The following is a 24,565-nucleotide window of genomic DNA, read 5'->3' on the forward strand; positions in this document are numbered from 1 at the left end:
TAAATCTAATAATAAAAAAATCCGGGCTTGAATTTTGCATCCTTTGCTTTTTATTTCATTTTTCTCATAACTCATTGCTCTCGTATTTTTCAGGAGTACCCATCTGGGATGGCTGGGAAAAACAAAAGGGGTTGTTTATCACAGTTTGAGAAGCTCTGAAGTAGGAGTTTATAGTACACCACTGATAATCTCCTATGAAGTTCTTAGGTTCTCACTGGCAACTCATCCATGATTGTATAAACAATTTTTAAGGAAATCAATGTTCATTTTTCCAAAGAGGATTTTTTTTGTTAGAGGAACGGCAGGTCTGGGACCAGAAGCTTGTCTGTAAAGGGGCACAGTGCCTGGACCCACACATCCCAAAAGGAGTAGAAAACGAAGTAGATGACAATACCCAAACTTTAACTTCTAGACCCAAATCTTTTCTCTAAGACAAGGAGTTCTGGTGCAAACATCCTGAGGCCTTCCTGCAATAGAGGCCAGGCGGGGGCACCAGGGTACAGATCCCGTGCGTGCCACGCATCCCGCGCCCCAGTGCTCTGCCGGGGGAAAGCCCGACCCGGCAAAGGGCAGGTGCAGCAGGAGCCGGGTGGGTCCCGCGGGACACCTGAGCTACGGAGGGACGACGAGCGTCCGGATTGGCTCGGGTGCGGCTCCGCCCCTCGGCCTACCTCACCCCACCCGGGGCCCGGCGCCTAGAGCGCACCGCCGGCCGCGATTGGAGAAGAGCCGATGACGCGAGGGGAGCACCGTCGGGTCCTGATTGGACAGCAGCGGCGTGGGCGTGGCCTAGGAGGGCTTCTGGTTTCCACCGCTCGAGAGGCAGTGGCGGATGCCTGCTCCGCGGCAGGGCGGCGCGGTGGGAGACCATGCGGAAAGCGGTGTTGGTCACCGGGGCGAGCAGGTGAGGCGTCCTCGGCGGTCGCGGCGGCGGCAGCGGCGGGTCAGGGGTCTCAGGGAGCAGGAAGTACGGGGCGGGCCACCGCCGGCGACCGCCCCCGGGAGCGCGCGTCCCCGGCCTTGCGCGGTGGGACCTCGCGCGAGCACCTGCCCCGCTGTTCCCGGGTCCCCGGCGCGCGACGTCCCGGCGTCCGGCCGCGCAGGGGGCTCGGTAGCCGGTGCCGGAATTGAACGTGACGGCGGAAAAGCAGCCTGGGGGCGTCGCGGGGGTCCTGTTGGTGTCCGGGACAGGGGCGCTCTCCACGCCGACCCCCGCCTCCTGCACCTGGTCCGTCTTGTAGTCCCGGTGTCCTGTCTGTGCAGGACGCTGCACCCCGGATATGTGTCGACACCCGTGAGCAGGAGGACGGGGTCGGGGTGGGGTGTGTCATTCCATCCAGCACAGAGCTGGACGCCTGCACACACTGTTACAAAACTAACCGTCTTCTGCAAAGTCCCGGGAGGCGCGCACAGCACCGTCACCGCCCGTTTCTAGTTATTCCGGGGTTGCCCGCGTGGACTCTGCGCCCTCTGTTTTCTTTGCACTAATGTGAAGAATGTGTGGAGGCGACACCCCCCCAGCCCCAGCCCCAGCCATTCTCCTGCCCGTTGCAGTGGGGAGGGATGAAGGCAGGGGATATGTCCAATGTCATCTAAAATCCGTCCACTCGGGGTTACCTAGCCGCATCCCTATTAGCTAAGCCAGCGTGGCAGGTGTCTGTGAGTGGCCTGGTTTAGCGTGTCCTCTCCTCAGTGCCCTGAACAACGGATTCGGGGCTTCCCAAGCTGTCCTTGAAGTGACCCAGAGTTGATTTTGTATGTTTGCTTCTTTTGCATACGTTGTGATGGATGCAATTGGATAATTACCGTAAAGACCTGCTATTCTCAAGTGAGGAGGAACAAGTGTAAATACACCTGATGCTCTGTTGGCAAAGCCCAGGCTCCGGCCGCCCCCAGCCAGGCTGGTCTGAGTACTGTTCCCACCTACTGTGCAGTTTCAAATGCCTTTTCTAAGGAGTTTTATCTATCCTTGACTTGTCCTCTTTCCTGGTGCCCATCTTGTATTTCCTCTTCCTACCTTCTACTTAATCGCGTTGAGTTTTTTCTCTCCTAGTGGTTATTCGATCTCGTAGTAGTTGAGAGGAACCCGCCTCCTGCCGTGGTAGTAAAAGATCCATCCAGTCCTTATCGGGAGCTGCTCTTGCCCCTGATAGTGGCCACCATACCAACGGGGCGTGGAGCCCTTGCCCTTGAGCAACCTAGACAGCAAAGTCAAACATGCACACGGGAAACAGCTCATATGATGCTCTTTTCAGCTCTTGCTGGCGATGCTCTGAATCACGTTCATGAGTGTCGTAACAAGTACAGAAGGAACCCTGCTCGCAGGTTAATCGCTGCATTGAAAGACAGCTCTCATTTGCAGTGCAGTTATTTGTGGGTGACAGCGTTTGCAGAATGAGAGAAACAAACGGGACAGCGTCCTGAGAGAGGGACTGACTGTTCAGTTGGGGTGGGGGGTTCCTTTCTTTTCATAGTTTTTGAGTCTTTTCTCCCCGCCCGGGCCCCTCATCGGAGCTCACGTTGACAAGGTCGGCTCTCTGAACCGGGGGGAAAGGCCTCTGTGGCACCGCCTGAATTAACGCGTGTTCCGTGTCCGAACTGACCCCCAGCGGCGTTGGCCTCGCCCTCTGCAAGCGGCTGCTGGAGGAGGACCACGAGCTGCACCTGTGTCTGGCCTGCAGGAACAGGAGCAAAGCGGAAGCGGTCCGCGAGGCTCTGCTGGCCTCTCGCCCCCTCGCCGAGGTCAGCATCGTGCAGGTGGATGTCAGCGACCTGCAGTCGGTGTTCCGGGCTTCCCGGGAGCTCAAGCAAAGGTACGCCTCTTGCTGATGGGTTTTCGCTCACCCGATTGCGTCACACAGTGGCGAACAGAATATGAAAGGGTAGGGAAACCTACAAAGAAACAGGCGCGGCGCAAGCCGTAGTCGTGCTGGGGAGATCCGTATGGAGCGACTCATCGCACCTTCGTGCTCAATCGTAACCGTGATTATCTCACGGGGATGAATTTATGAGGACGCCTTGATGTGTGGTCAGTTGCGTGGACAGCAAGGTGATTCCTTTCTGAATGCAGTTTTTGTATCTTTCCTCTGTGTCACACCTGCATGAAGTAGGTTGGACAGGTGTTGACATTTACCAGGTGAAGAGCCTGAGACGCAGAGATAAGAGGAATGTGGCTGAGAAGGTGGTTGGACTTCCTGTCGGTTGGGTTGGTCTTAGAGCCCACGTCTACATCCTATTTCTTCGGAGATTTTTTCCCCCACAGGTCCATAAAGATTTGTTCACATCGACACAGTAACTGGCATATAACAGGTATCTGAGAAATATTTGGTGTATGAAGGAGTAGGGTCCTTGGACGTATAACTCCCTAGAAAGTGTGCACAAAATCGCATACAGGTGCACAGTGCATTTGTTTTCTGGGGAAAGAAGGCAAGCTTTTTTTTTCGTTGTTTGTTTTTTTTGTAAATTTTAAATTCTAGGAAGAATTTATGATCCAAAAAGGTCAGGAGCCCTGCACTGGTCCGTACTGAGCCCCGGAGATATGTGGAATACTTAATTTTCAAACATTTTTGTCCTTGAGGTCCTTTTCGTTTTTAAGTTTTTTTTTAAACATTTATTCATTTTTGAGGGACAGAGAGAGACAGAGCAGTAGCAGGGGAGGGGCACACAGAATCCAGGCTCTGAGCTGTCAGCACAGAGCCCGATGCGGGGCTCAAACCCACGAACTGTGAGATCATGACCTGAGCCAAAGCCAGACGCTCAATGGGCTGAGGCACCCAGGCGCCCCTGTCCTCGAGGTCCTTAAGCCGCTTTGTTTCCGTGGACAGTAAAATGATGTCCAGTAAAAACGAGGAAGGCCTTCTTGGTAAAGGCATCTACTGAAGAATGCAACTTTGTGTTTTGCGTGTGGGAATTGCTGGCCATTTGCCTGTCCCTGTTCCAAAGACACAAGGGACAGGGTGAAGGTGGAAGCCGGCCTTCTTCACCCGGCTCTTCTGAGTGTAGCCTCACCCTGTTGGGAAATCTCACTTCTCACTAGTCCTGAGCTCCTGGAATTTTCTGCCACATCATCCTTCTAAAAAACTGACAATATCTACATTTCCTATCCCCTGCTCTTCCATAACTTTGACTTTCCAAGTCTGTGAAACCGCACAATAAAGGTATTTAAAAACCCTAGCGTCAGGACAGACGTTTCGAGCTCAAATCAGGTTTCAGGCATTGCTTTCCCCAAACCTTCTCAGCCAGCGTGTCTTTTCTGTTTTGTAGAGATTTCGTGGTGTTTCCTCACTTAGCAGAGAAGAGCCTTTGTCCTCAGTTAAGAGTAGCCCGTGCTAGTACGGTTGACTTTCGAGATTTTAAGTTGTAACGTTCATAGTATTGACTTTTCTCAGTTGCCTTCAAAGTTTCAAGATGTTTAGTTATCACAAGCTTAGTGACTTAGCATTTAGTGTGAGTTGTAGTGATTTCGCAGGGATTTGAGGCCGCAGGGCAGTAAGGTGGAAGGGAGCACGAAGGTAATACGTGTCTGCCGTCAGCATTTTGTGCAGCTTTGATGAATTTATTTCATCAGCAGAACAGCTCTTGCTGAGCTGAGTGGTGTCTCCCAAAGTTAGGAAATGATAGTTATAGTAAGAGTCACAAATTTGGGGATGTGTGCTCGTGTCCAGACATATCCATTACTATGTCAAGAATCTCCTGGGGCACCTGGGGAGCTCAGTCGGTTGAGTGTCCGACTTCAGCTCAGGTCATGATCTCACGGTTCATGAGTTCGAGCCCCACACTGGGCTCTGCGCTGACAGTGTGGAGCCCCCTTGGGATCCTGTCTCTGCCCCGACCCTGCTCATATCTGTCTCTCTCAAAATAAATAAATAACCTTAAAAAAAAAAAGGATCTCCTGCACTTAATGGCCCCAAATGGTTGTCCACGATGGTAGACCCGAGGTAAATTCGAGCCAAAGAGAGCTTGGGAAGGCCCCTTCCGTTGGCTAATTCAGCACCACTCCTGACACCTGGGTTTTCTGGCCGCACGACTCTCTTCTGTAAGCTACGTGCAGAGGAAAACCAGTAAGAAATTGTAGTTCCATTTTATCCAGACTAGAGCACTTAATGTTCCATCACTTAATCTTTGAGAGTGCTAAGTATGCCATTTTACTGAAGCCAGACCTGAATCTGGCATTCTGGTGTAATTTCCACCCTTTGCTAAAACATTTCCTTTCCATTCCTAGCAAGATGTGTTCATGTTCTTAGATGGAAGTTTGCAAATTAGGTAACGGAACATCCAACAATAGATGGGCCCACATGACTGGTGCTTATGTGGATGGTCCAGTAGTATCCACATCAGCATGTTTAAAAATAATTTTTTATAACTTTTTTATTTTTGAGAGAGAGAGGGAGACAGACAGACAGAGGGTGAACAGGGGAGGGCCAGAGAGAGAGAGAGGGAGACACAGAACCCAAAGCAGGCTCCGGGCTGTCCGCACAGAGCCCGACGCGGGGCTCGAACTCACGAACCGTGAGATCCTGACCTGAGCCGAAGTCGGATGTCAACCGACTGAGCCACCCAGGCACCCCTTCCACGTCAGTATTTTAAACAGTAAATTTAGTAATTAGAGTCATTTGGCTGTTCATTACTTGTAGACTGATCAAGAAATGTTTGTGTGGGATCTGAATTGGTGAGCGTGGATGTATTTTAAGGTCCCAGCTTTAGTAGCTACGGCCCGTGTTGTCTTGGGCTGCACACAAGAGGGCACGGAGACCGTGTAATGCGCAGAAGTCTAGGGGATATTCTGAATATTCATGATGTCTGTGAGTGTCACGAGGGCAGGCTTGCCCCTAGCTCGAGGAGTACACTACATTAAGTCTTACATGGGGTTTCAGTATGAAAGTGCTCCCTTTAGTCCACATTTCACTGTTCTCTCCATGACGGGTTCCATGACATGTGCCTTCCCCCCATTCAGCTTCCGTAATCTCCTTGTATTCTTATGAGCCCCCCTCATCTTGTGATACAGAGGCCACGAACAGTGACAGGTTTCCACATGCATCTTTTGCTTCAGTAGCTATCTTGGCATTCAGGTTCCAGCATTAATGGATCAGATTGGGCGATTATCAATATGATATAAATTTTACCTATCAACAGGGAAGATGTGACTCTTTTTTTTTTAAATTTTTTTTTAATGTTTGTTTATTTTTGAGACAGAGAGAGACAGAGCATGAACGGGGGAGGGGCAGAGAGAGACACAGAATCCGAAGCAGGCTCCAGGCTCCGAGCTGTCAGCACAGAGCCTGACGCGGGGCTCGAACTCACAGACCGTGAGATCATGACCTGAGCTGAAGTCGGCCGCTTAACCGACTGAGCCACCCAGGCGCCCCTGTGACTGTTTAAAAAAAAAAAAAAAAAAAAAAGGCAAAATGTTTCTAAGACCAGAAGGAGAGTTGATTTAGTAGACCGAGGGTAGCCGTGTGCAGATCCTAATTGGGAGGATGGAGGTGGGAGGAGTGTTGATCTGAGATGTAACTTCAAAACCCAGCCTAGCTCCCCAAATTCTGTTTGCAGCCACCGTCAAAAACAAAGAAAAAGAATACTCAGATACTTCTTGTGGCTAAAGAGAAACCGTTGAGAAAGAAGTGGGTGTAATGTGTGATGTGTTGTACATTCCCTTCAACTGGCTGTGGCCGCTTTTTTTGGTTCAGAAAGTGTTTTCTGTCCCTCATAGGCTTTCTTTATTCCAGTTGCTCTCGGGATAATGAACCGTCTTATCGTGGTGTTTTCCTTGCAGGTTTCAGAGATTAGACTATGTCTATCTGAACGCTGGGATCATGCCCAACCCACAGCTGAATATCAAAGCGCTTTTCTCTGGCCTCTTTTCAAGGTAATGTTCAATTTCTAGATGAACCCAGTGGAAGGAACCCGTTCCTTTTTTTGCCTGGTTTTGCCCTCGGCAGGTTAAGTTAGGGGGCTGAGGGGCGGTGGACAAGAGTCGAGACAGGAAGTGTTGCAGCCGCATCATGAAAGAAAAGCATCCGTCTTCTGTGGGAGAGGCTGGAAGTCCTGGATCTCAGGGTGTTCTAGGTCTCCAGGACATTCCAAACGGCTGGATGTTTCAGAAGGTGCATTTCTAGTCTGCCTGGGTGTGATTAGCAGAAAGAACATTTCAGAATCAGGCAGCATTGTCCACGAGACTCCAGTATCCACGAGACCTGCTTTGGAAGTATCTCCCAACTCTGTGGCAGGTGCTTTGCCCGGTGAGCTGGGGAGCGCGCCCAGCTAAAGGTGCCCCTGGGAGATTCCCCATACAGAGTAGCACAGTGGCTCCAGAAGTATTTAACCATGACCTGTAGTAAGAAATATGCCTTATTTTGTGACCTCGTGTACTTATAAATAGATATTCATATTCTTTTTGCACGCTCCTTACTACATTGCTACTTTTATTTTACTTCTCTTCCATCACACGCACACACACACACACACACACACACACACACACACACGCTGGTCTTTACCTAATAAATTGATCTCGTGGCAAATCACCGTGTTAATATGTTGGGTGCTTCAGGAATTCCCCGTAGAAAACTAACCTGTGTAACTTTCGCAGTTAAACATCAGTTTGTGCTGGGGTGAGACATTTTCCCCTTGGCATGGCTGTTATTTCCCCACAGAGGTTCACCTGCACCCCAATGCGGGAAAAGGTGAAGAGACTTTTAGCAGCAGGTTTTTTGTGTCAGGTTCCTGTTGGTGGTAGGAGTTAGAGGTATGTAAATATGTCTCTGAATTAGGAGAAAGGAAGCATTTTTGCGCCTTATTATGCACTCACAGTGACACAGTCTGAGAAATCGACACTTTTATTCTTTTTAAAAAAACATTTAGGGCGCCTGGGTGACTTAGTCGGTTAAACGTCTGACTTTGGCTCAGGTCACCATCTCATGGTTCATGAGATCGAGCCCCGCGTCGGGCTCTGTGCTGACAGCTCAGAGCCTGGAGCCTGTTTCGGATTCTGTGTCTCCCTTTGTCTCTGCCCCTTCCCAGCTCGTGCTCTGTCTCTCTGGCTCTCAAAAATAAATAAAACATTAAAAAAAAACTTAAAAAAAGGTTTACTTATTTTGTGAGAGACCGAGTGGGGGAGGGGCAGAGAGAGAAGGAGAGAGAGCATCCCAAGCAGGCCCCGCACGCTGTCAGCACAGAGCCCGACACGGGGCTCGAACTCACAAACCGTGAGATCATGACTGGGGCCGAGATCGAGTCGGCTGCTTAACCAGCGGAGCCACCCAGGAACCCCACGTTTTTATTCCTGATGTTATAGGATCAAGGAAAATGTAGTTTTGGGGCAGGGGAGGGGCAGTAGGGAGCGTTTTTCAGGATCTTCAGTTAAAGAAGCTTTTAAAAGTCATACAATTGTCTTCTCCTGTTTCAGAAAAGTGATTCATATGTTCTCCACAGCTGAAGGATTGCTGACCCAGGAAGATCAAATCACTGCCGACGGGCTCCAGGAGGTGTTTGAGACCAACGTCTTTGGCCACTTCATCCTGGTAAAAAGACTTGAGGCTCATTCGGCTCACATTAGTGTTGTAACCTTGAAGGCTCACATGGCTGCAGCCCAGGGCTCTTTGTTCAGCTCACAAATTCCTGGCTAGCATTAAATCGTTGAGTACTTAAATAGGATGATCGCTGTATTCTCTGAAAACGTTGCTTCCCTAAAGCAGTGTATTGATACATTAATTTTTTCTTTTGACATTGGCTCTAGAGAGTGGAGAGAAAAATGCGAAAGAGGCACACGGCATGTGTGTGTGTGTGTGTGCGTGCGTGTGTGCGTGCATGCGTGCGTGCGTGCACGCACGCGTGCGCAGAACTGTGAGAAAGTATACGAGTCCTGTTCTGAATGTTCTTTGACACTGGGCTTGGCATCAGATAGGATGGGGTGGTGGGCAAGCCGTTGTTAAATGGGAATTCATACCCGATCTTTTATTGATCGGGTTTCTTGGGTGTGATTGCGGATTCGTGGGTGTCTATACTGCGTTACAGTTCCAGGCACGCGCGTGGAGTTAAGCAGGAGATGTGCAGTTTGCCTGGCTTGTTCAGGGCTCTTGCCTCAGGCTTGACCCCATGGGACAGCTTTACTGTCTGCGTGAAGTAATGCCAGACCACGTTGCTGGTTGCCTGTAATTCCTTGGTGTTGGAGGGACTCCTTCTGATGCTGGGTTGGCCAGCACAGAACCTGTATTTCTGACACCTTTTTATTCGCCGCCACTTGTCTCCACCTTAAGCCTAATTTCCCTTAAAATTGGACCTCTTTCAGCACCAGCCTGTATTTGCAATAAATGAAGGTCTACCCAAACTCTGGAACAGTATGGACCCGTTCAAAGACATGTGATAAATATTTTGCACTTCTGTGGGACAGCTTCTAGCATTTTATCATAAAGAAGGAATAGCGAGGCATAATGTGTATAGTGTGGTCTCGTGTATGTAAACACACAGGAGAAGATGTATCCTCACAGAGTGTAGATAAATGTGTATAATATTTCTAGAAGGATACAGAGGAAGCTGGGAGCACTGGTCACCTTGATGAACTCGGGTACCAGGGTATCAGCAAGGAGGGGGACTTTCATGTTTCAGTCTATAACCTTTAGTGCTGTTTATTTTATGCCATGTGCTGTTACTTTTTCAATGGCAAAAGTTCGTTAAAACGTAAGGTCAGAACGGCATTGAATTCTTGTCTGGTCTTTGTTTTTATACCTTTCCACAGATCAGTTATCTAGTATTTCCTGTATCTTTTTATAATACTCGTTCTTTGCCCTCTTCTTGAATTATTAAATTAATCGATAATGATAGAAGATAATTATTGCTATTACGACTCTGTGAGTTTTTTGATGAATCTAGTGTTTAAAAATTCGGTTGTTCAGAAGATCAAGCATTGGGGTCATCTGGGTGAGGAGAATGGTGTAGGAGGGTGGTGGCCGTCGGCAGAGTTAGCATAGGTGTCCTGGTGACATGACCCAGCCTGTGGATCCTTTGACAGGTGGGCAAGGCAGCTGGAGTTTGGGAATTGATTTGTCTAATAAAATAATCAGGAGGCTTAGAATGCTTCCCACTCTCTTCAAATAGGTTTAAGAATCTTACCACTTTCAGTGGAACGCAAACTTGGATTCTAGGTTCCAGGTGTCAGTGCATTTTATAAATGGATCCATCCCAAGTTTGATCCATATGCAACATGACCAAACTTTTAGGATCGTTACAAAGTATAGAGGTAATTTCCGTGAAGTTCCAAGCACAGAGTGGTACCAGTTAACTTGATTTAATCTCGTGTTTTTGAGTTTTCTTGCTTGCATTTGATTTATTTGTTCATCACAAATGTGGATGGAGTGCATCTGGAAACTTTCCTAGGTTTTTCTTTAGTAAGTTTTTTGTTTGTTTTCCAATAGTTTGATTTACAGAATTACTGCAAATATAGTACAGAGAGTTCCTGGACCCCCAGTTTTCTGTCTCATTTAACACCTTTCCTTGATGTAGTACATTTGTTGCAATCTGAGAACCAACCTTGTTATTAGCAGGAGTCCAAACTTCATTCAGATTTCTTCAATTTTCTAAGATCCCACCTTGGATACCACAGTACATTTAGTAGCTGTCCCCTTAGGTTCCCCTTGGTTGTGACAGTTGTTCAGACTGCCCTTGGTTTTGATGACCTTGACAGTTTTGAGGATCACTGCTGAGGTATTTTGTAGGCAGCCCTCAGTTGGGATTTGTCTGAAGTTTTTCTCGTGGTTAGACTTGAGTCATGTGTGGGAGGAGGACCACAGAGGTTAAGTACCATTCTCGTCACATAATATCAAGGGTGTGAACTGTCAACGTGGCTTATCAGCATTGATGTTCTCTTCGATCCCCTGGCTCAAGGTAGTGTCAGTCAGGTTTCTCATTGTCAAGTTCCTCTCTGGTTTTTCTCTCCTTTTCCATATTGTACTCTTTGGAAGAGAGTTAGTGTGTGTAGCTCACGCTTAAGAGGTTGTGTTTGACCCCCTGAAGGGTCGATTAGCTACCTAAATTATCTGGAAGTTTTCTGCAAAAAAGATTTGTCTGTTCCCCATTTAATTCTTTTTTTTTTTAATTTTTTTTTTTTTTTAACATTTATTTAGTTTTGAGAGAGAGTGAGTAGGGTCGGGGCAGAGAGAGAGAGGGAGACACAGAATTTGAAGCAGGCTCCAGGCTCTGAGCTGTCAGCACAGAGCCTGATGCGAGGCTTGAACTCATGAATCATGAGATCATGACCTGAGCTGAAGTTGGATGCTTAACCAACTGAGCCATCCAGGCGCCCCCCCCCCCCCCATTTAATTCTTTATGCAATCATTTCTTGGTCGATTTGATCTCAAAAAAGCTAAAAAAAATCATTTATTATATTCACGTGGGCTTGTGGATACTCATTTCCTACTTTGAGTTGTAAATACCGTATTTTGTGCAAAAAAACGATTTGCTCAAGTTGTGTCCCTTTGGGCCATTGGGGGTGCTCTCTGTTGGATATTGCATGTCTTTGACATAGCCTCATTGTCATGGTTTCCCGTTTATGTTTTGAGCATGCCCGTTCTGGCACTGCACGATGCTGTGGGCTGATCGGGTACATTTCCTGCCCCAGTCCTAGAATCCGCCTTTTCTCTAAGGAGATCTGGTTCCTCTTGCTGGACAGTGGTATTAGAAACCGAGATTCGAGGGCTCGTTGCTATTGATGCATCAGTAGCTTCTAGGCTGACGGAGCAGGGAGAGAATCCGTGCATAGTAACCCATGTATATCTTAGTATATGTTATAGTGATGTTATAGTATATGTTATAAATGTTTTTATATGTAACCATCTGTACCTTTATGAAGCTAAACATCAGTTCGTCTGATGTCTCGAACTCATTTCCACATGGATCATTCTGGCCTCCTCTCTCGCGTGTCTGTAAGAGCCGCCCCGGCAACGACCTACCTGTTCAGTCGCAGCATACATTTATAGTAGTTTCCCGGTTGTTACCCTGTACGCCTCCGGTAGATTTTGATCCATTTTTTGTTCCTTTTTTGTTCTTTTTAAAATCTCCTTCAGATTCAGGAACTGGCACCTCTCCTCTGTCACAGTGACAGTCCTTCCCAGCTTATCTGGACATCGTCTCGCAATGCGAGGAAATCGAATTTCTGCCTCGAGGACATCCAACACAGCAGAGGCCAGGAGCCCTACAGCTCCTCCAAGTACGCGGTTGACCTGCTCAGCGTGGCTGTGAACAGGAACTTCAACTCGCGGGTGAGTCCTGTCTCCGTGACGCAGAAATGGCAGGGTGGTGATTTCTGAACTACAGTTGATTTTCTGGTCACCTTGGCTTTCTGTCAACTGTTGTCACTTAGAAGATGCGGTACTGTTTCTTGAGCAGGATTGCCGTGAAGACAAGAGAAGACATGAATAGGAGTGACAGGTGGTGCGTGTCAAAGTTTTAGGGCAGAGATAATTAGCTCCTGGCCTTGGGTACACGGGCATTCATTCGCCGTCCCGTAGCTCCTCAGCAGCTCTGGCTTCCGCAGCAGAACGGGACCCACGAATGATGCGAGTACCTACTATGAAGCACCTACTGCGTTTCAGGTGCTGTATCTTTACCTGTGTGTGTCATTCAATGCCTTTCCTGTCCCAGGGACAGTGCGGACAGTAGTTCTGAGTATCCCCATCTTCAGATGAGGGTTAGGTGATTGCCCCCAGCCGTCACGCACAACTTGTTACTAATGGTAGAGCTCAGAGTTGAGCCCAGGGCCGTGTGACTGTAGGTTGGAATTTTCCCACTAAACCATGCTGTGTCCCAGTGTCTGCCATATCAGGGGCTACAGGACAGCCAGGGGTGACAAAGCCTTCTGCACAGTGGGCTTGGGTGACGCTCCAGAGCTCTGTCTTTATGAGGACGCTGGGTTTAGGGGGTGTGTCTTTGCAGAAGGCAACCCTTGTCAGTCTCGCTGGCTCCTTGTGGCCTCTGTGGTCTGGAACTCACTGCTGCTCTGAATGTCTCTCTTGTTCGGGTCTAAAATCTTAACTGAAAATCTCCAGTCTTTCCCATGGCATTTTCCTTTGTTTGCTTTGACTCTGCTGTTTGAGTGTGGGACTGTGGGGAAATTTAATTCCACTAATATTTACAAAAGACCTACCGCATGTAGGGCACTGGGCCAGGCTTAGGGTTGCAGAGAAAGGAGAGAGAAAAAGATAACCAAGGAGCTGTCTGCCCTTGCCGAACCTTCTCTAATGATACGTCAGAAATAGTCTAAGACTTTTTTTTTTTTTTTAATTTATTTATTTCTGAGAGAGAGCACACGCAGGAGAGAGGCAGAGAGAGGGAGACAGGATCCGAAGCAGGCCCCGCACCGTCAGCGCAGAGCCTAATGCGGGGCTCGAACTCGTGAACTCTGAGATCGTAACCTGAGCCGAAATCAAGAGTCAGCCAGTTAACCGACTGAGCCACCCAGGCGCCCCCATAGTCTGGGCCTTCTGTGATAGTCTAGACCTGGTTTATTCTGGAATGGACACCCTGTCAGCTGGAGCTCTCTCTTCTGTGGTCCGGGTCCTAGAACCGTGCCTCTCAGTGAAGAGTTGAAGCTGAGAACATTCCCCTAGAACTGGATTGGAATCCTTGGACAAATTATCTCATCTCCCCGTGCCTCAGTTTCCTCATCTGAAAAACAGTGCCTGCTTCACAGATTCGTTAGGAGGGTTGAAGAGGGGCCGGGTGTGATGCAGTCGCGGCCGTGGTCTCGGAATGCGCTTGTGCGTGCGCGCGTCTGCACGTGTGTGCACACGAGGGTGTGCCTGCCCACACGTACCTGTCGGGTTTGCAGGTGTGTGCAGATGTGAATGTGATCGTGTAGGTGGTGTGTGCACGTGCGGAGGTGCCCCGGTGTACAGAAGGCGTGTGGTCTATGTGTGTGCACCTGTGCTTGTACGTGTTTATATGGCCATCATCATCAGGATTATTATTGTTATTTCTTGAGTTTGTGTGTTGGTCTAGTTGTTGGCCTCCTTCTGAGGTTCCTTGGGATGTTTAAAAAGTTGTCACAACTGCTTGTTTCTGGCAGCTCCCTTTTGGGGACAAGGTCAGAGTGGATTAGCTGCTCTTTTCGTAAAAGGCTCTGGGATTTTGCGTATGTTTTAATTGTCCAGTAAGCTTTGGGATTTCATCTTTTACAAGAAAGAGAGTTTTGGCTAATGCTGCTGCCTTCTAACGTCTGTATGATTGGTTTTCCTTTTTTTTATATATATATTTATTTATTTTTGAGAGACAGAGCATAAGTGGGGGAGGGGCAGAGAGAGGGGAGACACAGAATCTGAAGCAGGCTCCATGCTCCGAGCTGTCAGCACAGAGCCCGACGCGTGGCTCGAACCCACGGACCACGAGATCGTGACCTGAGCCAAAGTCGGACGCTTAACTGACGGAGCCACCCAGGCGCCCCGGAAGAACTCCATCCTTTTAAAGGCTTGTAGCACTGGAAATGCTGGCGGGTCCGTGCAGGCTACCTGGTAGAGTTTAATCGTTCATGAATGACCCGTCACACGCGTCTGCGAACCACTCAGGTCCTCACAGCTGATTCCCTGTGATGTGTGGGGGGACCATGTTCTTGGACGAGGCTGCCTCCTTGTTTGTTTCTTTTGTTGCTCAACATTAGAACATCACGTGTCTCAGGGACCTTGGGTTTCAGTTCCTAGGTTTCTTCGCTTAGGACTGAGTAGGCCCTAACTTCCTAGCTAGCTGCCAGCATAAGAAATCCTCCTCAGCTATCTGCGGGGGGGAGCTATGTTACTTTCCTGGGAAGAATTTGGGGTCGCTGATGAGTCCAGGCTCTTAACTGTTTTCAGGGGACCTTTGGTGGACCACAGGATCCCCGGGCATTGGATTGTCTGTGTCAGGCGCCATCAGACCTCTGCAGCTCTGAATAAAGAAAGCAGAACTCTAGCTTCTGTTACCCAGGGCGCTTTCTGTCCACTGACCAGTTGGTGGTACGCTGATGTGTCCTATTTCCTTTTAAAAGAAAACAGAAAATTACAAGCGAGGAAAGTAGGAGTTAAAATGGTCAGCAGCTACGTGAGGTAAAATGTAGTAAAAATTGACCTGAATAAACTAGCAAGACGAATCCCAGTGCTCCAGGGATTAGGAAAGCCCGCACAGGGCCTTCCTGGTAGCTGGGCTCTCTTCCTAGGGCAGATCTTTCTAAAATGACAGGTGCCCGGCTAGGGAGCTGATGGAGGGCTGGCTGCGCGAGGGGTGTCTTTGTGGCGCCACACGCAACCCTCCATTCCCCTCTCACGGCACGAGCTCCCCCCTCGAGCTAGAGGTGTGCTTCTTATGTGCCTGCGGGGGGCAGACCCAGGCTTTTAGGTTTGGCTGTCTGTGACGTGTAGATCAGAAACTTCTTGAAGGCAGACACCGTACTGGAAATGTCTTCTTCATCTTCAGGACTTACTACGATCAATAAACTGGCCTTTGATTACACCAACACGTCGCAGACTCGGGTAACCAGATCCTGCTTTTCTCTTCCAGCCTCCAGCGTGGCTGTTCTTTGTACTGGGAGTTTCTTGAGAGCAGAGACCCTGTCTTAACTAGTTTTTGCATCCTGAGTGCCTCTCCGTAGCGAGCTCTCCACACGTGATTCTTACGCCGCAATGGCTTGCCCACCTTCGAGGGCAGCTCAGAGCACAAACCCTCTGCGCCCTGGCTTCCTGGCTCATTGGCATCTCTCCTGTATTCAGGACCATGTAGATGGGCTGCGTTGATATGCACGGAATTTGAGTCTTACGACTGCTCCTGTCTCTGCTCCCAGGGTCTGTATTCCAGTGTGGTGTGCCCGGGTACCATGGTGACCAATATGACGTGTGGAATTCTCCCTCCCTTTGTGTGGACACTGCTGATGCCAATCATATGGCTGGTGAGTGACGGACGCTTCTGCTCCTACTTTCTCTTCGACTTGGGACCCAAAAGGTGTGTTTAAGGGTTGGGAAATGATCTAAGCAGTTGAACCAGAAGGTGGCAGGGTTTCACTTCGTCGGAGGTTCCTTAGTAAGGAACCTCTACGTCTCCCGCAGCACCACCCATCTGAATGGCCCCTTCTCTTTAAGGGAATGAGCCTTTGATCATGCATCGTAGCTCCCAAGAGTTCTAGGATGGCATAATTTGGGGAAATCTGTGTTAGGTGACGTTAAAGTGGATTTCTCTGAGCAGTCAATGCATTGAAAGTTCCCCAAGAAGGGAATGGCTGTGCGTTGTATGACCACGGAACCATGTTTTTGCTCATTTGTTTTTGTTTTGTGCTTTGGGCATGTGGCAGGACCAGAGTTTCCACAGCACACGTTAGAAAATGCTTGCTTACGGGAAAGGTTTCTCTCTCGCAGAGCTCTGGCAGAAAACGTCCCTCTGTTGTGGCAGGCAAGGGGAAAAGATGAGAAGGAAATTCGCCTCCGTGTTAAAAGTGGCTGGCTCAGAGTGATGGCGATTATGTGATATTTCTCTTTTAGACTTGTGATACTTAAGTGTTCAGTGATACGAAATGCAAGTTAACCTTTTTTCAGTGTGTGAATGAATAATGCTTTGGTGACTCTTCTAAACCACCACAAAATGACTGTCGTTTTCTTTTCCTCAGCTTCGCTTTTTTGCAAATGCTTTCACTTTGACACCGTACAATGGAACAGAAGCCCTGGTAGGTCGCTAGAGTTGCAGTAGCTTGTACGGTCGCTAAGCAGATATAAATGTATTTACGTACGTATTTTAAATGTTTACTTATTTTTAAGAGAGAAGGAGTGCGAGCGGGGGAGGAGCAGAGAGAGGAGGGACAGAGGATCCGAAGCAGGTTCCGTGCTGACAGCAGAGAGCCCGATGTGGGGCTCGAACTCACGCACCGTGAGATCGCGGCCTGAGCCAAAGTCGGATGTTCAACCGACTGAGCCACTCAGGTGCCCCAGAGCGGATATAAATTGCAGCTCACTGATAGTGGAAACAATCTCAACAGAAACGATAGGCTATGTAAATCATCAGCGTCCTGTTTTGGACTAAGGGGGACCATAAGGCCGAGTGCAGAGTATTAGGAGTGAAGTTTAAGTTTAGTATCCACCATAGCCCTGGATACCATGGTTGTAGGGACAGCACGTCTGTGGAAGCAAAGTCCGCCAACAGCTAGAGAGCAGAGCAGCGGAATACTACAGGGGCAGGCAGAGCAGGATGGTCGCCGGGCCCTCGGTTCCATGGAGAAGGTCATCTTTCAGGCCAAGAGTATGGGCGACACAGTCCAACTCCCGTTTCCTTATACGAAGATTCTCTTTCCTCTGTTTAAATATTAGAGAATCGGTTTGTTGCTTTGTTAGAAAACCAGTGCATTTCCTTAAATCACACGTGACAAGTGGATCCCGTGTGGCAGACATGATTAACTATGGAAGTGCTGTCTCTGAGGGTTTGTCAACCCAGGGCCCAAGGGTGCCCTCTGCTAACGGATCCGAATTGTCACATGAGATGAAGCTTATCTGTCCTCTGTCACTGTAGTGCTTGTACTTAGCAGCCTCTTAAATCTTGGCTGAGTTGAAATTAACCAAGGAAAACATGAAAGAAATTGGTTGCCACTCTTGTTTTGGTAAACGTTGCAGAAATGAATGCATTTATTATAGGGACACAAATTGATTGTAGAAGCAAGTGCTTTTAAGGCACTTCTAATGAGTCCTTAATATATTTGCCAAAGCATTAGAGACAATGTGATTACTCATTCACATCCCAGATACCGAAAATCAGGTGTGGCGGTCAAGTATATACTGAGCGTCGGCAGTGCAAGGAACACTTAGAAGACAAAACCTCCAGGTACTAAGGCGCTTAGAGTCGTATTTGGAAAAAAAGAGAATGTCGAAAATAAAAATAGGCGAGAAAATAAGACATTCTGTCATCGGGTGGTAAGTCCTCGGACTAATCACCGGGGGATCAGTGGGAGCCGGGCTGGTTGAAGCAGGCTTTGCTTCCTTGGTCTGGGCTCTGAGGGATAAGTTGGCTCTGGATAGGACAGTGTGACCCATGTCACAGTTTAAAGAAATCTGTTGTGACCCTGCTGTTTTTTCCTAAAATGTCGATGGGTGAGTCAGTATCCCCCTGACTGCCATTTAGTGATGGTTGTAGATGCTGGTGGATGTGGATGGATGGGGATTTGGGTACAGCGCACGAGCAGGAAGGATCTCAGGTGAGATTCACCTCCTTACGTGGGCTAAGCCGGAGTGGCCGAAAGCACAGTGGTTGAGGGCGTGGACTCTGGAATTCTACGGACTCTCTTCAGATCCCACGTCTCCGGTTTCTGGCTGCGAACGCCGGGGCACATGTTTTCATTTGCTTTTATCATTATCTGCAAAACAGGAATTCCAGGCACGGACGAGAGGAAGCTTTACTATAAAGGGTTTTGTGTGTTTCAGCGTTAACGATTTCAAAGAAAACTGTCCTAATGAAAACAGTATAGTTCTGGCAGGTGCATGGACAGGTCAGTGGAGTAGAATAGGAAATTCAGGACAGGCCCCAGCACACAGGCATCTAGTATATGACAACGATGGCCTTCCAAATTAGTGGGAGAGAGGGGTTATTCTGGAAATTGTGCCAAAAAATAGAATAGGATCTTCATACCTCACGCCCAAATAAAACTCTAGATAAATTCAAAGATTTACACACGACGGAGTTAGAATACATAATGACTAGAAGGAAGTATGGGGGACGTTTCTAAATCGTCTAATTCCTTACTCCCAGGAACAGACTGAACATTTTGATTAAATAAAAGTAATCAAATTTTGTGTGACCCAAATCCTCACTGTAAGTCTACTCCAAAGACTAACCACGATGCCCAAGAAAAGGTACCTGGCACTCATATCGCAGTAACAGGTTAAGTTTCTTCCTGGTTAGGGAGCTTCAACAGTCCAGAGAAACAACAACCTATTGGAACAGTGGGCAAAGGGTGTGAACAGAGAGTTCTTAAACTGTCTTAATCACACGGAAAGGTGCTCGACCTTACTCATACTAGGAGGCAGCCCCCTTAAGGCTGTAATGAGATGGTTTCTCAACTCTGATCAGCAAAGATTAGAAAGTTTGGTACCTCACTGTCCTGCCAGGGGCGTAGAGAGAGAACGTTCTCCCATCTAGCCAGGGGGAGGGTTGACTGACATAGCCTGGATCAAGGACTGTTGGGCAAGATCATTCAGAATAACACACGCACGTCCCCTTGACCCAGAAATTCCATCATTGGTATTTATCTTACGGATGTTCTCAGACTTAGATCATTCGCTGCAGCGTGGTTTGTACTAGCAGAGGCTGGAGACAGCATGTATGTCCATCCTTTGGAAATTGATTGTGTACATTACATCCTTGATTGATTGTGTCGATTTCCATCCATGAGATAGAGCACTGTTTCTTTAAAAAAGAATGAAACAGCTTTCTATTTACCGAGTTGAAAATATCTCAAAGGGCCTATTGTTCAAATGAAAATGGCAAAGTATGGAATAGTATACATTTGGCTTCCATTTGAGTAAGAAAAAAGAATATACAAGCTTTTAAGCAAATACCTTTTCTTTGGAGGAATATGTAAGATACTAGCTTGCTTCCAGAGGGGAGAGCTAGGTGGCTGGAAAATTGTGAAGGTAGGGAGACTTACTTTTTACCAGTACATCTCCTGAATGGTGTTCACATTCAGGCCTATTAAGAAGGTGAAATAACGTAACAATATATCATGGTGGCATGAGCTGAGTATCAACTCCAAAAAAGCTCGTCTCCATGCTGTGACCTTCAATTTGGGATTAAGGGGAGAGATGGCTAAAACACAAGGGGTTTTTTGCTTTAAATAAATTTTCAAAGAGGACCATTAAGCAGATTGCCCTACTTCCTTCAGGGTACAGTAGTGGTTCATGAAGACGTTACAGTTAGCTGATGATATTCAAGAGAAGGTTTAGAGTTTGTTTGGAGCTTGGTAAAGTGCTGATTATCAATCCCTACCAGCCTCACTCATGTCGGGCAGAAGAAGAAAAGAATCATGGACACCCTCTTCCTTCCTAGGTATGGCTTTTCCACCAAAAGCCCGAGTCTCTCAATCCCCTGACCAAATACCTGAGCGCCACCACTGGCTTTGGAAGCAATTACGTAATGACCCAGAAGGTAAATGTGTTTACACTGTGGCTCGGCTGCTGAACTGGCCCTCATGGCGTCCCAGCTTCCCTTCCCTCGTTTCCTGTTCTGGTCGCTGGCATCACACTGGCCTGTTTTCCTTTCCATCTGCTCCCTCCTGCCTCCTGCCTCCGGGCCTTTGCATGTCCTCTGCCTGAATGTTTACCTCTTCTTTCAACTGACGGACAATTTCTGCTTACGCTTGAGACCTCGGCTTGTCCCTCAGCCCTGTGTGACCCGGTAGACCAGGTCCAGTGCCTCCGTCGTAGGCTCTCTTGACATCTCATACCTCTTCTGTGTAGGATTTATTCAACGCCGGACTTCTCTGGCCAACTGTAAGCTCTGTGAGCAGGAGGATTATACCCCCTTTTTGAGCACGTTGCCTCGCGTGTGATAGGTGTTCAATAGATGTGCTGCAACTTGGGTGAAGCATGAAGCATCTGAGTGAAGTTAACTTCCCTTTGGGTGTTCAGTTCTGCTCGCGACAGTTACTGGCTTCCGTGCATTGGTATTTTCAGGAGGCAGGGGATGAACTGTGGGAAAAAAACCCAGAGTGCTGTTTTTTAGACTCCGTATAGTCTTCCAGAAAGAAGTCACACATGGAGTGACATACAAGAAAATAGGGAAATTTCTTCTGGACTTACAGAACTATTTTTGTTGTATTTTTGTCCCTGTCAGCAAGGTTTATTTCAGCCTCCCATTTCCCACTGCCTCATTTACGTGGGAGGCATTGGCAGAAAATAAAACGAGATGGAGGCAGACCAGTTACCCCAGCGACGTCGCATAATCGGCGGTGGTCTTGTCTGTGTGAGGAACGTGAGGCCTGAGGGGACTGTGCTCTCGCTTCCCATGGTGTCTGTTTACTAACAGTGAACCTCTGAACCTCCAGCGTTTTCCAAAATATGCCCCGTGGGATTCTGGTTCCTTGAGAAGATTTGCAAAAAGCAGTTTGTCAGCCAAGTTTGAGAAATGCCTCGTATTTTATTCCCCCTTTTCCGAGGCCTCCACGATGCACACTGGCCCAGGACAGGCTCTGAGAAGTTGCTGCAGTTCGTGTGTGTGTGTGTGTGTGTGTGTGTGTGTGTGTGTGTGTGTGTGTGTGATGTCTCATCCTGCTGTTTCTGTTTCCTGACTCTATGACTTGTTTTCCCTTCAAATTTTATGTAACACTTCATAGTATCCTGAAGAAGAAATCCTTGGGAATTCTATTGTAAGTTCGTAAGCTTCCTTGTTTACAAATTTTTGTTTTCTTTAACATTTGTTCAGTTTTGAGAGGCAGAACGTGAGCAGGGGAGGAGCAGAGAGAGAGAGGGAGACATAGAGTCCAAAGCAGGCTCCAGGCTCCGAGTTGTCAGCTTCAGTGCCCCACACGGGGCTCGAACCCACGAGCCACGAGATCATGACCTGAGCTGAAGTTGGATGCTTAACCGACTGAGCCACCCAGGCGCTCCAATAAGCTTCCTTTTAAAAAGGCCCTTAGAGGGAATGCCTTGTTTATGAGCGGGGAGAAAATGTTTAATTCCATGCACCAAAATATTTTACTGGCATTTCATTGAAATGCATTGAAGAAAGTGTTTTAAATGTTGATTAATTCAGAGAAGTCAGCTTTCTCCTCTGTTCAGAGGTGGGGTTGGAGGAGATCTCAGACACCTCTAACAGTTCCAGTATGGAAAAATGCTTGACAGGGTTTTAAATGAATGTAAATGTTATTTCCAGAATGTTAAGTTTTCTTTGATTTTCAGCCTCTCAGCTCTGGGAAGAAAGAGACTGTTTTTTTCCGAAGTTTAGGCTCGGTGTTGACCTGAAAAGAGACACCACTTTATTTTACAGGGGGTTAAAGCTTGCCTTTACATACGGTGTATCACTTAAAACAGAAGAGTGTGAAATAACAGCAGGTTAAACAAGATGAAAGCTTAGATTTCTTGCGCATAAAAGCGGTTTTGGAGAGAGGTAGCGTTGGGCCGGTCTGGCACCCCCCAAATTGTCAGGTCCCCAGGGTCCTTCCGTCGCCCCTCTACCGTCCATAAGGTGTGGCGCTCATTCTTATGGCTCAAGAGAGCAGTACAGAAGCAGGGAGAAAGGAAGGGATGTGCATGCCTGTAAAGGAGACTCCTGGGCAGTACAACATGCTTCCACTCAGACCTCGCTGGCCAAAGCGTGAATGCATGGCACCCAGCATCTTCAGTGGAGCCTGGACATGTGGGCTTTTATCTGGAGGGCAGTGCACCCAGCTGAAACTAGGGCTCCGTATGAAAGAAGGTGGACATTAGGTAGATGGCGGTTTGAGTTCAAAAAGAATCTTTTGATCTTTCTGTTTTGTCCTTATATGACAGTCGGTTGATGTCTTCTGTTACTGGATGCACAGGGGTTAGCGGGGAGAGAAAAACCAGACCTTTCAGTCTTGCTGGGCAAGGGCAGCGTCGGTAGGTTTGGTGAGTGTTGGAGTTTGGTCTTAACACGTCCTCAGGATCTCAGAGTCGGAAACCCCGGCCCTGTCCTCCCGGCCCTGTTCTCTTGTTTCCGGTTCTCTAATGTATGTTGAAGGCCTTCCTTTTACACAGAGCCCATTTGTTTCATTTTTCCTCTCTGGTCATCGCTGTCTTCGCTTCTTTTCTAGATGGACCTAGATGAAGACACCGCTGAAAAATTTTACCAAAACTTACTGGAACTGGAAAAGCACGTTAGGGCCACCATTCAAAAAAGAAATCATCAGAGCTGACCGTTATCCCCTCTGAAACACTGGGTGCCTTCTGCGCATTCTGGACTTCCGTTGAGTTGGATGATGTGCACTTTTGGGAGACCATGAACTAGAAGGGTCTCTTTTCCTTCCTTTCAGGATTCTAAGACTGTGTGTGTGTGTGTGTGTGTGTGTGTGTGTGTGTGTGCGTGTGTGCGTGTGTGTGTACACAGGAGAAAAAAATGGGTAAGTAAAATATCAGTTACATAGTCTCCAGGATGGTGTCACAGCAAAATTGTGCGAGGGTCACCCAACCAAGTATGTGCTCATTGGTTCTGCCAACTGGAGCCCAAGGCCCACGGCGTGGGATGAGGTGTGGACCCGAGTAGCCGTGACACAGGCACTCGCTGGTCTTCCACTTGGCCTGCTCGAGCAGGAGAAAGTACCGGTCGCCCTCTGAGCGGTAATCTGAGCTGTGTCCCTTTTCTTGTGAACGGTTTTCTTAGGTCTTGTACCCGATTTCTTCCTCCACATGCTGCTTCTAAAAATCCTGACATCGTTAGCATCCTAACAGTCCTAATACAGATACCCATGTAGTTCATCGCAGGAACAGAAGTGTCTTTGTGTTTGCACCACTTGAATCCTGTCTTTTGAAAGTGTCTTTTACTGATGTTGAGGTGGCCTGTGTCAATACCGCGCCCGACCCTTAGCACCATTTGCAAATTGGTTCATTACTGACCAACCTGTGTTCGTGATTATATTTTAGCATAGGCACACTTGCAGCAAAACGTGATTTACTCACGTTGTGTCAAATTTTCCAACTGAATAATTGCCAGTGAGCTATCTGCTGGTGTCAGTGGTTAGGACTGTGGTTAGGACTCAAGTTTGCGTGATGTGAAGACAAAATGCTATGAGATGCCTAGGTGTTTTTGCCCCAAATACAACCAGCACCCTACCTGGATTGTAATAAAGTGAGCAAAAGTTTGAATGACTTAATAAAAGCAAAACACGTTCTAGAAATGTCATTTCTATACATTCTCAGTACGGATTTTGGTTATGGTTTCTCTAATTTTGTTGCTAGAGATGCCGTTGATGACGTTAAACATTCTGTGCGTGAAGAGAAGGACTGTCTTTGGGGTTGGAGAGTGGAGGGCAGGCTGGGTTGAACTCTCGCAGCCACTCACACTGCAAGTTTGCAGGAAGCACTTTATTGTGGATCTCGGGCTCCACATCAGGGAGGTGGAGTAGTTAGCGTCCTGCTTCCTGTGGTCACGGGTGTGGAGGGACATTAAATGCAATAACACATGGGAATGAATAAAGAGCATTTTTTGAGAATGGTGACAGTATGTTTTTTTTTAATGTTTATTTTGAGAGAGAGAGAGAGACGGAGAAAGAATGTGAGCGGAGGAGAAGGGGAGAGGGGAGGGAGAATCCCAGGCAGCCTCCACGTGGGTCTCGAACTCACAAACTGTGACGTCATGACCTGAGCCAGAATCAAGAGTCGGATGCTCAACCGACCGAGCCACCTGGGCGCCCCAACCATACGGTTTTTATCAGAGATGAACAGACCGGAACATCCTGGTTCAAACGGTGCCGCGTACCGTGATGACTGTCCGTGTCCCATCTGACTGAGAATTGGTTGGCAGCATCCAGACCAGCAGGATGGTACCAGGGGAAGAGTGTGGATTCTGGGGCTGGGCGGACACTGGATCAAATTTGGGTTCAGTCATTAACTAACTTAACGACTTA

The 24,565-nt window shown here is 47.9% G+C and overlaps 1 protein-coding gene across 11 annotated transcripts; it reads left to right on the forward strand.

Moving 5' to 3' along the window:
* The first annotated feature begins 826 nt into the window (after nucleotides 1-826).
* HSD17B7 (hydroxysteroid 17-beta dehydrogenase 7) lies at nucleotides 827-24,151 on the forward strand. 11 transcript variants are annotated; one of them, XR_006707036.1, is made up of 11 exons: nucleotides 827-904; nucleotides 2,610-2,813; nucleotides 6,773-6,865; nucleotides 8,405-8,519; nucleotides 12,057-12,251; nucleotides 15,797-15,901; nucleotides 16,613-16,669; nucleotides 20,032-20,130; nucleotides 21,317-21,349; nucleotides 22,473-22,571; nucleotides 22,757-22,864. XR_006707036.1 is itself a non-coding variant. In XM_045456626.1 (10 exons), exons 1-10 carry the CDS (start codon nucleotides 870-872, stop codon nucleotides 22,856-22,858), a joined length of 1,038 nt encoding a protein of 345 aa, XP_045312582.1. In that variant the 5' UTR covers nucleotides 827-869; the 3' UTR covers nucleotides 22,859-24,151. The 11 variants fall into 11 exon arrangements, 9 of the variants coding, with proteins under 9 accessions (XP_045312582.1, XP_045312583.1, XP_045312584.1 ...); XM_045456626.1 differs by lacking the exon at nucleotides 22,473-22,571 and having other exon boundaries at nucleotides 22,757-24,151; XM_045456627.1 differs by lacking the exons at nucleotides 21,317-21,349; nucleotides 22,473-22,571 and having other exon boundaries at nucleotides 22,757-24,151.
* Nucleotides 24,152-24,565: the final 414 nt, after the last annotated feature.

This window comes from Leopardus geoffroyi, chromosome C3 (assembly GCF_018350155.1).
Source record: "Leopardus geoffroyi isolate Oge1 chromosome C3, O.geoffroyi_Oge1_pat1.0, whole genome shotgun sequence".
NCBI classification, from domain to species: Eukaryota; Metazoa; Chordata; class Mammalia; order Carnivora; family Felidae; genus Leopardus; species Leopardus geoffroyi.